Here is a 16,125-nt window from a genome sequence, read left to right as displayed (position 1 = left end):
CTGCTGGAACCGGAGAAAATTACCATTCCTTGCATTACGGACTGTCATGAATTATGTTGGTGGCGTGCAGCGTGCATATCCCATAGCCCCCGTCGTCTCAAGGAAAGCAACGAAGCTAATTAAATTATCTCCGACACTCTTAATAATTTTGTAACAAACAAACAAAAGGGAGCAGAAAATGGTTCGAGAAACACACACACACACACAAGCTATGCATTATTCAGCTATTTCAATGCAGATTTTTTTCTTTGCCGACACCAATTCCCGCGAATGTTCTGCAGTACGGTTGTCCTTTTTACAAATCTGAAACATGGTTCCAATCCGCTTTGCTGCGAAAGACTTTCTAAACTTCCAACTCCGAGTCAAATCATCCTTGGGTTCCGGGCGTACACAATACGCCACGCCAACACCGTCACTTGTCAGCATTACCATACGCAAAAGTAAACCGAACTTGTGTATGTGTGTGTGTGTGTCTTCTTATTCTCCCGCAACGCGTTAGATTTGGTGGAATCGATTCACGGAAAAAGTTAGATCAACAAAATGAGATTATGACGCGCCAGCCATTTTCTTCGACCGCTCCGCATCGGCATTCATCCCAAACGAGGGCTCGCTTTTATTTCCCCGCCTAAGCACAATCCGGCGAATCGTCAAACAAATCGGAAAACCATATGGATTACGGGGAGCCATAGCAAAGAGGAACCGGTAAAAGAGTTTTCCATGTTTCCACTTCCTGCCGTGCCCGATTGCTTTGCCGTGTGGATTCGAACGAGCTTTTTTTTCTTCGGGAAGGAAACTGCTAGAACGGGTTGTTGCTGGGCCCATTCGGTGTGGCATGGTGTGAAGGTGAGGGCACCAAACAACGAACACAGCACACAACTCCTTGGGGCCAAATCGAAATCAGGCCTTTCACGGTTCGAACCCTGCTCCTGCTGCCTGCACCTTGGTCGGGCGGGTGGCCGGAAACGGGCATGACGGGACTTTGCCGAACTTTGCCGGGCTAAATTTGTTTGTGTTTTCTTCAATTAACTTATAATCGAGTTTAGCATTCTTGTGCCCAAATGCGCACTGTTTGCGTACGCTACGCTAGGGGCAACACTCGGTCAACATTCAACAGCAGTGTCAATATTTGCACTCGGATGGTAGTTATTTCTTTTCCTGCTGTGCAATTTATTGCCCACTCGCGGTGGCACGTGAGCGATTCATCGCAAAGCCTTTCGTCAAATGTGCTCCTGCGCTCACGTTACGAGCGAAGGTGAGTAAGAAGGGGAAATGTCAATCGATGACAAATTTAGCTTGCCATTAGTGCATTATGAGCACAAACAGCGTATGGCAATGCTTTCGAGGCTTTTTCCCTAGAAACAATGCTCATCCACGTACAAGAGCATGTCCAACAGCAGCAGAAACACGACTCTTTGACCTTCTTCAATAGTTCCAATTGAAGTTCATGTTTCTATTACATTTGCTACCCACGTGCTCCTCCGTGATGCTTTTACTGAGAGGTTTGCTATTTTTGATCTCCGCTTGCTAAAGCTTTTCCAGAACCCCTGTACGTAGACAAACCCCGATCGGGTGCTCGCAGTTCTTCGTACTCCGCTCCAACAAGAGTGTCATTTTGAGATCTGTTGAAGCGACAAATTAACTCCAATTTCTAGGTAGGCGAGTGTTTTACCATTGGGTGTTTACGCTCTGGCAAGGATTCGCAGCTACCCATTTCGGGATTGCCCGACATTGCTTTCGCCGTAGCGAACCCGGACCCAGGCAGGTGTTGGGGTAGCCTTTTACGAAGGCACTTAGGTGTTCGGAATGGTTCACTGCACCTGACAGCATCTTAGAAGTCAAACTGTCAAAACAATTGGACTCGTGTCGTTCCGGAGAATGTGTGTGTGAGTGTAAAAAGATAAGAGAAGCTGGGCGGCTCCTTTGGTGAACCTGGGTGGGTCGCCAGGTGTTGCTTACAACCTACGTTACTTCCTACAATGTGCCTGTTTTGGTGTGTGTGTTCTTTAACGCTTCTCTTTGACCGAAGTGAAACTCACATAAAGAAGCCGTAAGTGCGTTCGTGTTTCCAATTTTTCCCCCAACTTGGGGCCGCCGACTTTCAAATGTGAAAATATGCAATACCAACCGGTGACCCAAAGTCTTAGCGAATTGCGAATATAAATGAGTAGGGCAACCAGATCCTCCGGCCAACGTAGGGGCCTAACGTACCAGCTTCGCAAAACACTGTCTAAATGTTTGCTAACTTCCGAAATGCGACCAGGACCAGAATTTCAATTTCTCCCCTGCATCACCGAGGCCACAAAGTTTTGATCGATTTTCGGGAGTGAACCAAAGTTTCGATATAAATCTCATTTTCATCGCTGCCAGCGAGAAAAAGGGCGTCCGGATCAATCGATCTATCGCGGTCGGGACGGCCTGTTTGGGATTCCGTGCCGTGGAAAGCTCGAATCCTATTGCTCAGGAAAAGTTTATAATTTCTTTTCCGAATCCGTTTAGTGTATTATCCATCAAACGTACTGCTCTCAGGCATCGGTATCACCGAACGGAAGCTGTTATAAGGTAAGGTTTTCCCCGTCGCCATCATTCTTCCCCTCCTGGCAGCTGTCTCCCCTGACCCGGATTAGATCGAAAAATTGGCTTTCTACTTTGCCACCTTCGAGAAGCGCCTCGAACGGTACGCTGGACACTGAACCCGTTTGTTCGATCTGCTGACATCGGGTAGGGCTGAAAACCTAAATCTAATCAGTGACATTCCTGCTGAAACGCACGTAAACACGGTGTCCTTCTCGATGGGGAAAACTTCGGTCACTGTCGGTGGTGTCACGGTTCGTTGTCGAATTGTGGTTTTGCTTGGCAAAGCAGCAAAAAACGTATAACTCATTCCCGTGCGCACATGTGCTTGCATAGGAAGAAAACAATGCTGAGCCTGGGGTGAAAAAATACAATCATACGCTAAACAAACTTCCGCAAAGGGCTATAATAGTTGTGATTTGTGCAAGGGAAACATAACCCTACTGTGCTTGTTCTAGTTGTACCGAGAGGGCAAAAAAAAACAGCAACCAACATAAGCATCTCGTACACTACTCACACAAGCGCACAAACACACACATAAACAAGAAATAAAACGAAATCAGATGAACTACTCTGTTCAGCAGTTTTGGTTTTTCTTTCAGTTCGGTATTTGAGCCGCGCTATTTCGAGCAGATTCCATATCGTATCGTTTATCTTTCATCTCGTATCGGATCCTACCAGACACGAAGAACAGCTATTTGGCTAGTTTTTGTTCTTACTGAAGCATTTTTTGTTTGCTTTGTTTTGCACCCTCCCAGAAGAAAACTGGAGGCCGTTTGGTAAATTGACTTATCATTCCCATCATCTGATCTGTGCGTCTGATTGAACGGCGTGCCCTTGACAAACGACACTGGGAAACGTTTGTGAAGAGGCGAATGAACAGCCTTGTGCGCTGACAAACGGATGATCTGCAAAACGTACTACTGTAGGGCGTCATCATTCTCTAGGCAGTTAAGACAAAAAGCCAAGAACTGTATTATCTGAAATTTAACCTTCATTTGGGAGATTTTTTGCAATACACAAATTTTCGTGCAATTTTACCAAATACAAGGGCTTAATCAAATTCGGAAACATTAATGAAGGGAAAGGGAAAGGCCTGGTGGCATGATGGTCGCGGAGCCGGTCTTCACACGAACGGGCCGGGCCAAAATTTCATCCGGACCAATCTCTCGTAGCAAGGACTGACTATCCGGCTACGTGGTTCAGTAAGCTAAAAATAGGTCGTTACGCTAAGAAGAATGAAGGAACAACTTCAATGTGTGTTGAAATGTGGTTTGAAATACTCGCTCTCAATTGTTTTTGATTAATTTAATATAAACTAAGTTATATACTCAATCCAATTCTCTTAACAATGTATTTAGTATGTCAGACACTTTTCCAAAAGCGCAATTGATGTTATGCCACCATTCAAATTTTCTTATTTGGACAGTGGATGACAATCACAGTGGCGATAAAAAAAATTTTATTGGAAATGCTGTAGAAGATGACATCTAATTAAATTCAATTAATTAGAGTAACAAATGGCTTAAACTATTCTATCTAATGTCACAAGAAGCTTCTCCATACAAATCACCTGTCACGTTGATCTAAACATGAACTATAGAGCACCTTTACCGTACAGGTACTCATATAAGCCTCTGAGGCAGGAACTTTATCTAAAACAAACAAAATCTTTCTACCTGCGTTCGTAAAGAAGATGCTCAGAAGCATTTTAGCTCTGTATGCTCAGAAGCATAAAGCAAGAGAGGTCATAGTGGCGATTCTCATATTGAGTCATATTGGCCATATTGAGTCTCAATCATAACGCCACTCCTAGGATAAAATTATCTACTCTTTTCGTACATTTAGAATTTCGTATTACAATAGCGCATTCTATATTTTTCTCATCAAATGTACAGTATTCAATCGGTTTACTTCTCCGGTAACAATTGGGGAAGTTTCATAGAAGCCTTATTCGTTCAAGTTTATAATTTAGGCTTTAAACAAAAAAATTTCAAATACATTGAGTTTTCAACATCAAAACCGAGACCTCTTTCGACATACACGATATTGCCAATATTGTTTTTGCAAGACTACTATGGCTAGTCCGTTGCCAAGTACACTATAAACAATTAATTTATTTTAGTTTCTTAAGTTTTATTCGAATTATGTCCAGATGGGGATCATTATCTGGGACTACCACTGTTCTATTCAATTCTATTCTAGTGTCTAGCGGTAGGATGGTTTTCGGCAAGATGAAAAAACAATGAAAACCAATGAAGGTAAAACATGCACTCGTTGGATGCTCCTTGATGTTGGAGTACGCCACATAGTTCTCTTGCGTGACCGAGTAATCGTGCCGATATAGTTAGATATTTCCAAAAGTATCTTAGACCGATGATTACAAAGGCATACTTACATAAATGTAGGCATTAGGTTGAACCGGTATATGTATAAATTTAAATTTCGAATTTAAAAGAGTCATTCTTCTTAATTTCCATATTGATTAGATTGCTTCACTTGGCGAGTTTGAAGAAAATCCCAGAACTTAAAATAGCGAATAATAATTTTTATCTCTTTTGAATAACTCCTCCAACATAGGTTAAACACGCACATGCTTCACACCACTAGAACGTATGATGAACGTTATGTATTAATAAACCTTCGTTGTAGGCTGGGCATGATTTAAAATTACGCCACAAAATAAAAGAACATCACTGTTGACAAATTAAAAATGTTCGTCTTTACACTGCAAACAAGGCTTGCACGTTCTCAGCGATGCCCGCACTGAAGAAAGCCAAAGCAAACAGTTATCCAATTTATGGTCGGATCAGTTTCTCTACTGTATCAGCACAACTACATCGCGCAATAAATTCACTCTCCCGGCTACACCGCATTACGACACATAGCGCAAACAACGAAACGGTGGACCAGAATGTAAAACAACATCCGCGCAAGAGTAAACGATATAATCGTCGAGCAAAAGTGTATTAAATTTCGCTACACACGACCGTTACACGCGGAGGGCTTCGACGTACGTGTTTGTCAGGAAGTGTAAAAGGTAGTGGTTTTACTCGCATATCGAACTCATATTGTGTAGGCCGATGGTGGCGGATCAGTAACTGAAGCTGCAAGGAAAACTCAGTTGACATACTTTTTCTCCCTTTTCCTAACGCTCATCATAGCGATTGTCGCTCGCTTTTTTTCCTGTTTGTTCTCATTCATTTGCAAGATGTCTGTTCATTTGCAAGAGCATGTAAAATTTAATTTATGACAATTTACAAACGATCGCTACGCTAACGAGCCAACTCCAAAAAAGGGACAACACAGCAACGAAAGGGCAAAACATGTTCAAAACAAGAACATAACCTCATACAACACGTCTCAAGCGAAAAGTCGTTCAATAAACTTTTTGTTGTTGTTGCCATTCCACTCAACCTTTCATTCCTATGCTCAAACCATGCCCGGTCTGAAATACGAATGCATATCATAAACTTTTCTGGCAACAACCAACTTTACCAACGCAAACACCGGACTGTCTACCGGGTTTGGTTCTGCATGCCCCTTTATTCGCGCCACTTCCAGTATATCGGTATCGGATAATCTCCCGCTCTGGTCAGTTTAAAGGGCCGGACAAAGCCAAGCCATGGGGAAGAAAAAAGTTCTCTGCTTTGTCCGCTGTTTGCTGAAAACATATTGTTTCATTTACCGGATACCCCGTACTTGAATGCTGCTGCAGATCAGGCCGCAAGCGGCAAAATGTGTGCAGCACGAAGGAAACGCACGCCGAGAGCATGTGTGCCACGCAGCACGAAGCAATACCATCATCTTGCGAAGTAATGGATAAAAACCACACAAGCTAAGACACCGGCCGAAGGAAGTAAGTGGCCGACAGCTCAAAAGCTCAAACAATGTCTCATGCTCTGTGCCACGATGGCGAAACTGGATTAAAGCTGCAAAGTTTACCACCCCGGGGCCATAACCTCGGGGAGACATCTGGACTTTCTTCGGTTTGGCTCTTGTTGTTGTTTCACGTCGTGTTTTTTTTCTGTTTTGTTGCTACTTCTTTCGTCTACTCCCATTCCGTTCGTCCGCAGTTTTTCAATTATTATTTCATTCCTGCGCGTGTTCCCTTCCCGCAATCAACTCGCCCCTTCCCTGGGGTGGCATCCTTTTTAACCCTTTACCGCTATCATCGCCTGTTGCGTCAACGGTTGCGCTTCCTGGCGACACATCGGCGCGTTGTCACGATTCCCCGGGCGCGCACACAGTTCGTGCCCGTTGCTAAACAGAGTTGGTTGGAAGTGCGTTTTTTCCTTCCGTTTTTTAATTCCTGCACACTTTATTCTACAACCACTTTTTAATCTGCTCCCCGAGGCGCCTGCCCATCCCACAGCGAGAGATGCTTAACCCCCTGCTCTGCCAAACACTGTTTGGGTTGGCGGTACTGGCTGCGGGTTATAGTCCTTTTTCACTCCATCTCTCTACCCGCGCTGCTTCCCTGCCGACCGGTGCGATGGGGTGCGCAACTTCACCATGATTAACGATTTGTGCTTAATTTTAATAACTGCACAGCTTTACCGCGATCCGAGCTTTGCTGCCACCTACGACGTCCGAGCGGACGATGAAACGGATAAACTATTGCTATTTATTTTATTTATTATCTTCAGACAATTTGTTGCGCCACACACAAAAGCGCCCATTAAGCGCGCGGACGGTTTGCGGTTTTGGATTTATTTATATTTTTGTTTTATTTTTCGTATCCTCGGTTTCCTTTTTCCCGGTTATATATATATTTGTTTGGTGAAATATTATGCTGCCGGGCAATACAATGTGTTCGGTTTGTCCGTTTGTTTCGGGTTTCGTTTTTTTTCCTTTCCCGTTTTCCTTTTGCACTTCCGCTTCCGTGTGCAGGAGCGTTTCATTGCGTTGTTAATGATTTTATTTGATTGTGCTTATTAATTTCGATTCAATCACAACGAATGTGTGAGCGGGTTTAATGTTTCATTTTAAATCGAATGATCAGGTTATTCAGTAATGGCTCAATCGTTCATAATCATTTTCGTTGGTTGGCAAATTGCGTTGGTCTAATTACTCTTTTGGATTAACAGTGTTCATTTTGCGTAAAGAATTATCTCAATAATCAGTCCTGAACCGTAGTTCTTATCAAAAAAAATGACGTGGCTTGCTTAAACATCAAGTAAAACATGCCAAGAACTTTAAATGCAAGCGTAGAAGATCTCTTTCGGACCGAAGATTCAATTCCTTTAGAAACATATCTTCGTGAAAAAATCGTATAAGCTCAATGTTAAAAATAATGATCACTTTCCAAAATATCTCAAATACTTTACAACCGAGTTTAAAATGTTAACAAATGTCCTTTACAACATCTACTTGTAGTTGACGAGATACATTTTCATAAAAATGAAATGATGCAAAATGGTGAAATTAAAGTGCACATTTCAAAAGTCAATATTTCTTTCATTCCTCGTATCACATAACCCGCTATTACATATAAGGGTTCGTGTTAACTATCAATTCTCTGGCGCTCTTGTGCTTCGAGTATCTTTAATAAATACTGTTTGGATGCATCTTAGAGCGCCGATACTCAATTTCTGACCAATTCCACTGAGTATCAATAGTAGTAAGCTCTTGACCATAACAACCTAACGTATTTGTGACCATCCCTCAGACTCTATATCTAATGATCGTGTCCGAAATCGATCTCTACTCCGAAAGACTTGTGAATTGAAGTCAATGACGCAATTTACTATCGTTCTTTTTTGCCATTGTTTGCCTTCTGAATGCCTTTTCTATCCTTCATCTTTCACACAGGACGTTAAGTCCAATTCCAATGACATTCACAAGACTTCAAGACTTCAAAAATTTAAATACAGTTTCTAATTATTATCTTACTTCAAAAAAGTCTCGAAGCTAGATCTCTAAATCTCAACTTATTACCTTATCAAGTAGTTGTGCAAATTTCAAATTGATCATTTGCAAATTCTATGGTTCAATATCTCTACTACCACAGTTAGAACATTCTTTAAAACTCGGGAATCGTTGCACAAATTGCTGCACAAAAAACTATACCATCTCCATCATTACGCTTCACATCGTCCATGAAGAGTGAGTTGCATCAACACCGGTGTCAACGATGGACACACCATCATCGCATCCATCCATCCTGCTAATGCCCACCGGTCAGTGCCATTTTTCGGTATCAAAATTTACACGCAAATGGTTTCACTGTAAATATCTCACCACACTGCCCCAAGGGCTCACCAAACAACCGTCATCGGGCACCGATGCCACGGTAACCGGATGAATGCTGGGTTCCACTTCGCATCGGTCCCGAATGTGGTATTTTACGTGAGGCTTCAACAAGCAACCACCAACCGTAAACCAGCACATCCCCAATGATTTTGGACGCGAAATTTTGGTGCCATCCGTGGTTCCTAGTCTAACTGTACTGCTTATTTTTTGTTATGCCAGGCTACGGCAGCTCCCACCAAAATAAAAAAAGGGTAGCTGCCACTCCTCCGGTGGATAGCACTTTCGTAGCTAACGTAAGCACCGCCACTACAGCGTTATAGTGTACTCAACCACAGTGCAGCGATCATCAAAGCGAAAACATCGCGACTTGTTAGATAGCTCGAAAATAAAACAAACCTTGCGTGGTGCAGCGTACACGGCCAGGATGCACGGAGGCCCAAATGCAATGCCGTACGGTGTGTGTTCCAAAACCCGTGGTCACCCGTGTCGAGAAATGGTTAAAAATCATCCACGGCGATGACTTATGTTTGTGCCAGAATCCGGATCGACATCAGGTGCATCCGCACGGACGAGGGATTTTGCGGATTGGATTTTATTTATGAATCAGCTCTTGTAAGCGCTTGAATATTCACCCACCGTATCCGACTACCGGCGGATGCGACCACGGTAAAAGGATTGCGGAATAATGAATTTCGCGGTTCGAAAAATCCCAATTCTTGATAACGGGACGCGTAACTAGCCCACTGAAATAGTCCGTAATACAGAAAGTTTGTGATATAAAAACGATTTGGCACTTTGCACACCTTTACATACGTGAGCTAATTGGTAAGAACCCAAATCTCGCTTTCCGTTTGCAACTTTAAATGTCAAATAGCTAAGTTCGTTGGAGGATGGCCACCGTCCCCCCAGAGGCCTGCGCAATTTGAGATCCTATCCGAGAGGGAAGAATATTAAAAATACAATAACTCTTATTATGCTCACTTTTTCGCAAGAACCCTGCGTTTTATATGCACCACTTTTTACACGCTCTCTCGGCCTGCTGTGACCATAAAGGGAACAAACAAAAGCTCGTTAAAAACACACACAGGCTGCCCAATGGCCAGCGATAAAGTTGTGACAATTTGCGTAAAGCGTTTCGGTGACTTCTTGTTTAACGGTCATCATAGCGCTGTGTAGGTATTTGTTCAGCGCTTCGGACCCATATTGCTTCATTTCTACTTCAACTGCTAGCTCCGTGTCCAGGGTATGTTATGAAATATATTTTCCGACTGCAGTTAGGCGAGATTGTTGTTTTTATTTTGATATTTTTTTATGTCTCACCCATAAAGCATCCGGCGTGACGTAGTGCAAAGCCCATTTTAACAACAATTTCACTTAAATGAGCTGGATGTCTCTACTTAAAATTGTAAACATTTCCCGTCTGTAAAGGCACCAGCACCGCCACCAGAACATAATCATTGCACAGCTGGTGCACTGGTGCGATAAAAACGATCTAATATACTTTCGCAAGTCATCCGTCAAAAAGGCGTTACAGCTTGGGTTTGGTTTAGCTTTTCCCTACAAAAAAACATTTTTGTGATGTGCTAACGGCTAAAGTAATCATTTATGTTTTACGAAACACACACACAATGTAATGCTTTTTCATCACGATTAACACAAACGGCACTCTAAAAGGTCTAAGGTCCTATCGCAGGGCACGGGTAGTATTAATAAATCAATAAACTAGAATGGATTTTCCAACGCATCGTTTAGCTCTTTTCTGTACCGTTCCGTTTTGTTTGTTCAACACGGCTCACCGATAATTCTGTGTTAATTGTGCCTTTTTGCAGCCGCGGGTGCAATAAACGGCCGAAATTCCGTCGTCCCTTCGAAGTGAACCACAAACGCCATTAGAACGAATTTTATATCACCTCTCGGTCCGTTTCCCAATTGTGACCCATTAATTCGGAGATCGACTATTGCGTCTTTTGAGTAATTTCTTCTTTTACTAAATTCTTTCTTTCTCTTCCCTTTTTCTCACAGCGGTGGCATTTTCGGTGACGGTGTCAACGCTCCTCGCGCTCGTCACCATCGTGGCCGCGGACGAGATCCGTGACACGCGCGAAGGCGAAACGGTCACGTTGAAATGCCGCTTCAGCGAACAGTCGGCGGCAAGCGATTTTTCCTACTATTGGGCACGTTCGACGGGCAACAAATTCGACAATGTTGCCATCAAGGGTGTGCAGCTCAACACGAACTACAGGTAGGTGGAACCATATTTACTGCCAATCAACATGTGCCCCCATCCCGGGGCTTCCGGTTTAATATTCCGGATGCGGTCTCAGCCGGAAATGCACATATTTATTTCCCGCCGGTGCGAACCCGCACCGATCGGTCAGCGATGGGACGGGCGAATGTTTCACAGCAAATAAACGTACCATCACGAATCCATTATTCGCTGCGTTCGACCGACTAACCGGTCCATTGGTGCACCTTCCTCAACGGGGGTTTTATGCTGGCAGCATCACAGGAGGACGCACGTCACGCGGCAAAAAGCATCACTGCACTGCGGGATCGCTCGTTATCAGGCGCTGATGCACTCCCCCGGCCGATGCACCGCCGCATTCCTACACACCCGTCACACTCGGTCGAGATCCAGTATTAATCGCGCGCCCGCGCGCCCCGATTGATGCCAATAATGCGGCCTGGTGCCATCCAGCGAACGAGATTTTTCCACGGTGCAAGTGTGCACACGGTCGATATGATCGGGAAATGACAAGTGCATTTGCAGTTGCGTGCAAGCATTTGTTCGTTTGCCACACCGAGCGTTGTGCAACTATTGATTTTATTTTCCATCAATGGTGAACGAATTGATGAAGCATATTTAAATGCAGCACATTCATATGCTTTCGACAAAGGCGAGCAATTAGGTGCCTCGCGCGCAACATGAAAGTCATTACCGGTTCAGTCATACGGGGAAGTTCGTTGCCATGTGTACATTTATTTTCATCTAAATACTATTTTTCTACAACATTCGGCTTTGTGGGAAATATCGGAGTACCGTGTATATGTCCCAGCTGCGTTCGATACCGATGTGTACAATAATGATAATGTGTTAAAATTTATAAATCCTCAAGCTACGGCATGGTTGCCATAAATCACAAATCCACAACCACTCCACACGTTGCAAAGTAAACAAAAATCAATGGAACTTAAGTAAATTTGACAAAGCACGGCGCCCCAAAAGCGATTACGTCCCAGCGCACAAATTTGATTACAGCCCAGCTTCCCTTTCGCGTGCCCAGGACAGGTCAAACACACCAGCAAGCTGATCGTGAGTTTTGATTTCCAGCTACTCTACCCCTCCCCGAAAACAGGGTCCCTGCACCTTCAAAAAATTGAATTTTTCATATAACCTTTTTACACGCAGCTACGACCTTCACCCGTTACGGACAGTTTCGGTAACAAAAGCTCTCGACAGCAACAAACAAAATAAAAAAAAACAGCACACAAAAAAAAAGATGCACACCAGACACCTTAACGCACGGAAACAACGTACACCCACCGTTAACGGAATAAAAAGGGCAACCGAAGCACCCCCGCCATTAGGTTAAGGGTTATATGTTCCGCATTGTGTGTGTGTGGGAGCGCGGTACACTTGCGATTGCGGATTGTGCTGCAAGCCGCACAGACCGACGCCAGGCCGAAACCCCCGCACTCCCAAATGAGTGTTGGCCGGATTTTGGGCGGATGGGCGGGTGGTGCCGAAAAGTGTCAAGTGACTGATAAAATGTACACCGAAAACAGGTTTATTATTATTTCATTCTGACAGTTAAGCAACCGCAGCATAAAGACCACAGTGATGAATATTAAACATTTTTAGCGCATAACCGCATAAAAACCCAATGCCGAAACCGCGCTTCTCTAACAGGGAGGGGTGGTTAGACCTCGATCGGTGTGTGTGTGTGAGTTTGTGTGTAAGTGAAGCTGTTTGTTGATCAGGCGAACAGCGGGATGTGAAACATTGCGTTCGGAAGGTGAATGCACAGGCTAAGGATGAGGCCCCCAAACATTGGAGGGAATAAATTTCCGAACAGGACTTTCGAACAAAACAGCAAACGACATCGAGGTGGAAAACACAAAACGAAATGCCACTATCAGCATTGCTCAGGGAGTAAAAAGGCTTGTACAGTGAGTGTTTGGTTTACGTTTCGGACGTTAAAAATTTGCATTCTTTTCAAGCATCTGCCGGAGGAAGTGCCGTTAGCGTTAGCCATGCTCTTGACGATTATGCATAATGTATTTAATTTAACACAAATCGGTCGCCATACATTTTTCTGCCCGAAGGTTGAAGGTTTGCCTGCAACATCAACAACACTTCTTAAAGTGCAGTTTAAGAACATCACTAAATCATCAATGCATCAGAGTGCGATAGATAGAAGCATGCTACTATTTAATCACTTTTTTTGATTAAATAATTGTACCTCAATTGTTTATTGTACCTTTTAAGGTCCTATTCAATAGTGCGAACTCAAATAAAATACCAAGCAGCTCATGAAGAAAATAAATTTCTAAAGGCATGGTAATTTTTACATTCAACAGTTTGTAGGAAAACTAGCATTTTAAATTGGATTTATGCGAAGCTTTTATTCCTAGAATTCCTGGAATACAAATAACAAATATAATACAATGCAATGGAATACAATACAAATTCCGCGAATAAATAAATTTAATCCCGAAGGCTAAACTCATCCCCATGCAAAGAACGCATATTTTACAAAGTTCGTACATCGTTTTTTAAGAACGATGTTTAGCAAATTGGTTCTGGCAACTTTTTCCAAGACCTCTGATACGGTCGACACTGTTCATCACTTTTTTCATGTATTTTTGTAGCAGTACTTGTCGAGAGCTTTCTTCTAAAAATTGGTGAAGTTCTATTTTATAGACAAAATATTACGAACACAATAACAAATTGTCTTTTTCTACTTTTCATATATGTCATTTTGTCATTATTAATTAACTCGAATTGCGAAGCATTAATTTTTTGTATCTTTTTTAGGAACTGATGAGTATTTGAATTCCACAAACAATTAAAGAAATAATAGTGGGTACCATCGTTTTCATGAATATTATACTACTGCTTCTCCATGATGATCTCCAAACAGTTGAAATAAATCCTTCCTATCAGGTTGGCCTAAAAAGGAATGTTCTTCGCATATGTGCGCCATTGGTAGCGTTGGTGATCATAAGCAAAACATAAAACATTTTGCAAACATTTTGTTAACTAGCTGAAAAATATACTTATTTATTTATTTTTATTTAATTTATAGTATGACGGCAGTGCCGTATTTTCAACACCGCTTGTGTTGAGCGATAATAACAAGTGTCACAAGGCATTTCCTCCTTGCGATTTGCCTTATCCCGGGCATACTCGGTTGAGAAAAATATACTTAACTATTTAAAAATATCCATCCAAGAATGCCCGGGATAGACAAGGAGAAAATGCCATTAGAAGTTGGTACTATCCTCAACCAATATATGACTGATATTACATTTAACGGTTTTAGAGCCATCATAAATGTGATAACTAAAAAAAAAAAATAAATAATATCCATACCAATTGTGACTTCTGTCGAAACTTCTGAGCGATTACATGCTGGTCAAATGTGACATTTGCACATAACACAGTCCCACATAACTTGTACAGGTATTTCTTTATTGTTGGTCCCATTTCTTCTTGGCCCTCGATCTTAAACTTTTTAAAGCTATTTGACAATGTTTTCGGCTGATAGATAGCTAGCAAAGGACTCATTTTCTTATAAACTCAATTCCTTTCCAACCATTCGGCAAAAACTTTTTTTACATCTGAATGTATTTCCCACAATGCACTAATCTCTAAATATATGCAAGCATCTTCAACTAGCGAGCATCCTCAGATGCAAAACCTACCTTAGAGAAGAACAAATCAACTATCGGCTAATGGAAAACTATTTCTTATTCCTAATTTGATATTACAATTGTTTTTCATCTCAACTTCTGCTGAAGACGAAACAAACACTGCATCCTTTGAAGGTGATATTTGTCATCAAATACCGTCTCATTTTGCCCATCTCAATAAGCGCTTCTCTCAACCATCCATCATTTGACCTTTGCTAAACATGCAAAAAAACTCAGAACAAAAAACATCTTCATTCATATCATTGTTTGAAGCATTTTCATCAAACTCGGCGACGATCCTGCTCGGTGTACACATTGGTCAACATTCTTTGGCTGTAATGCAGTTGGTGAATCAATGTTTTCTGCTGTTTTACTTTCCCCGACCTCACCCACACTCCAGAAGGTGCAAAAGTTTCCGTCCAATCTTGGTCATCGGTGCTGGCCGGTCGTGGAAACTATATTAGAGTGCCAGACCAACCATACCACAAGTCCGTCCTTTCGGGACCTTTGATTTGTCTCATTTGTCGTTTGAACTTGCTTTTTTTCGTTTTTTTTTTTGTCATGCCCGCTCCTTGTTCCGAGAAGCTTTTATGTTATTTGCCAAATAAGCAATATAGCGCTGCGAAAGGCAACATGCTAAAAAGAAGAACGTGGGATATAAGAAAAACACACGCACACGCTTGCTCAACAGAGCGGAATGCAATAGATTTGTTTGAGTTGGTTATAGAGCTTGACTTCATTCTTCACCAACCAATCGTGCTTTTGTGCTGCATTGTCACAACAAAGCGCACCACCGTGCGAGCACGCTTTGGTATTTTTCGCGGTGAAGCATATAAAACGTTTGTGCGATATTTCTGGGAAGCTGAATCCTTTTTACGAGAATCAGATTGATATTGCGGGGGAAAACTTCTTAAAGCCACCATTTATGATAAATTCAATTAGATCTACTTTGACAGCAGCATCTGAGTAGTAGAACTTTCATCGGATGTTAATCACTCCAAAATAAATAATTTCAAAATAATCCCACCAAATGTAGGAAGTGAACTTCTAAAGAATGGGAAATATAATAGAGGAATAGATTATAGTTTATTTAGGCTTCATCATCTTTAGTAATGCGAAATAATAATCGTTTTCCAACGGATGATGCAGTAGCTGAGCTTGGCACTTGATCCTTCTACGATTTGTATTCATTGTTTATTCTGTTGTTTATTCAATTTATTCTGATAGATGTGTTGTTTTTGTGTCACTAATGTACTGTAATGAAATATTTGAATCTAAAACAAATCGGTTTGCTTTTGGTTAAACGAGCAAAAATGATTAAAAGCTAACAGTTGTAAATTTGTTGATGTATTTTAAGTACAAGACTTCAAACATCAAATCTTT

The 16,125-nt window shown here is 42.1% G+C and overlaps 1 protein-coding gene across 1 annotated transcript in view; it reads left to right on the top strand.

Annotated features, from left to right (window-relative positions):
* The window catches only part of LOC128302082 (muscle M-line assembly protein unc-89-like), a 162,676-nt gene that overhangs the window by 54,997 nt on the left and 91,554 nt on the right, over nt 1-16,125 (top strand). Inside the window, exon 2 of the mRNA XM_053038807.1 lies at nt 10,849-11,068. Coding sequence (XP_052894767.1) covers nt 10,849-11,068 — 220 coding nt within the window. The remainder of the gene's footprint in view (nt 1-10,848; nt 11,069-16,125) is intronic.

Source organism: Anopheles moucheti, chromosome 3 (genome assembly GCF_943734755.1).
Source record: "Anopheles moucheti chromosome 3, idAnoMoucSN_F20_07, whole genome shotgun sequence".
In the NCBI taxonomy this organism is placed as follows: domain Eukaryota; kingdom Metazoa; phylum Arthropoda; class Insecta; order Diptera; family Culicidae; genus Anopheles; species Anopheles moucheti.
This window is presented reverse-complemented; position numbering and strand designations above follow the sequence as displayed.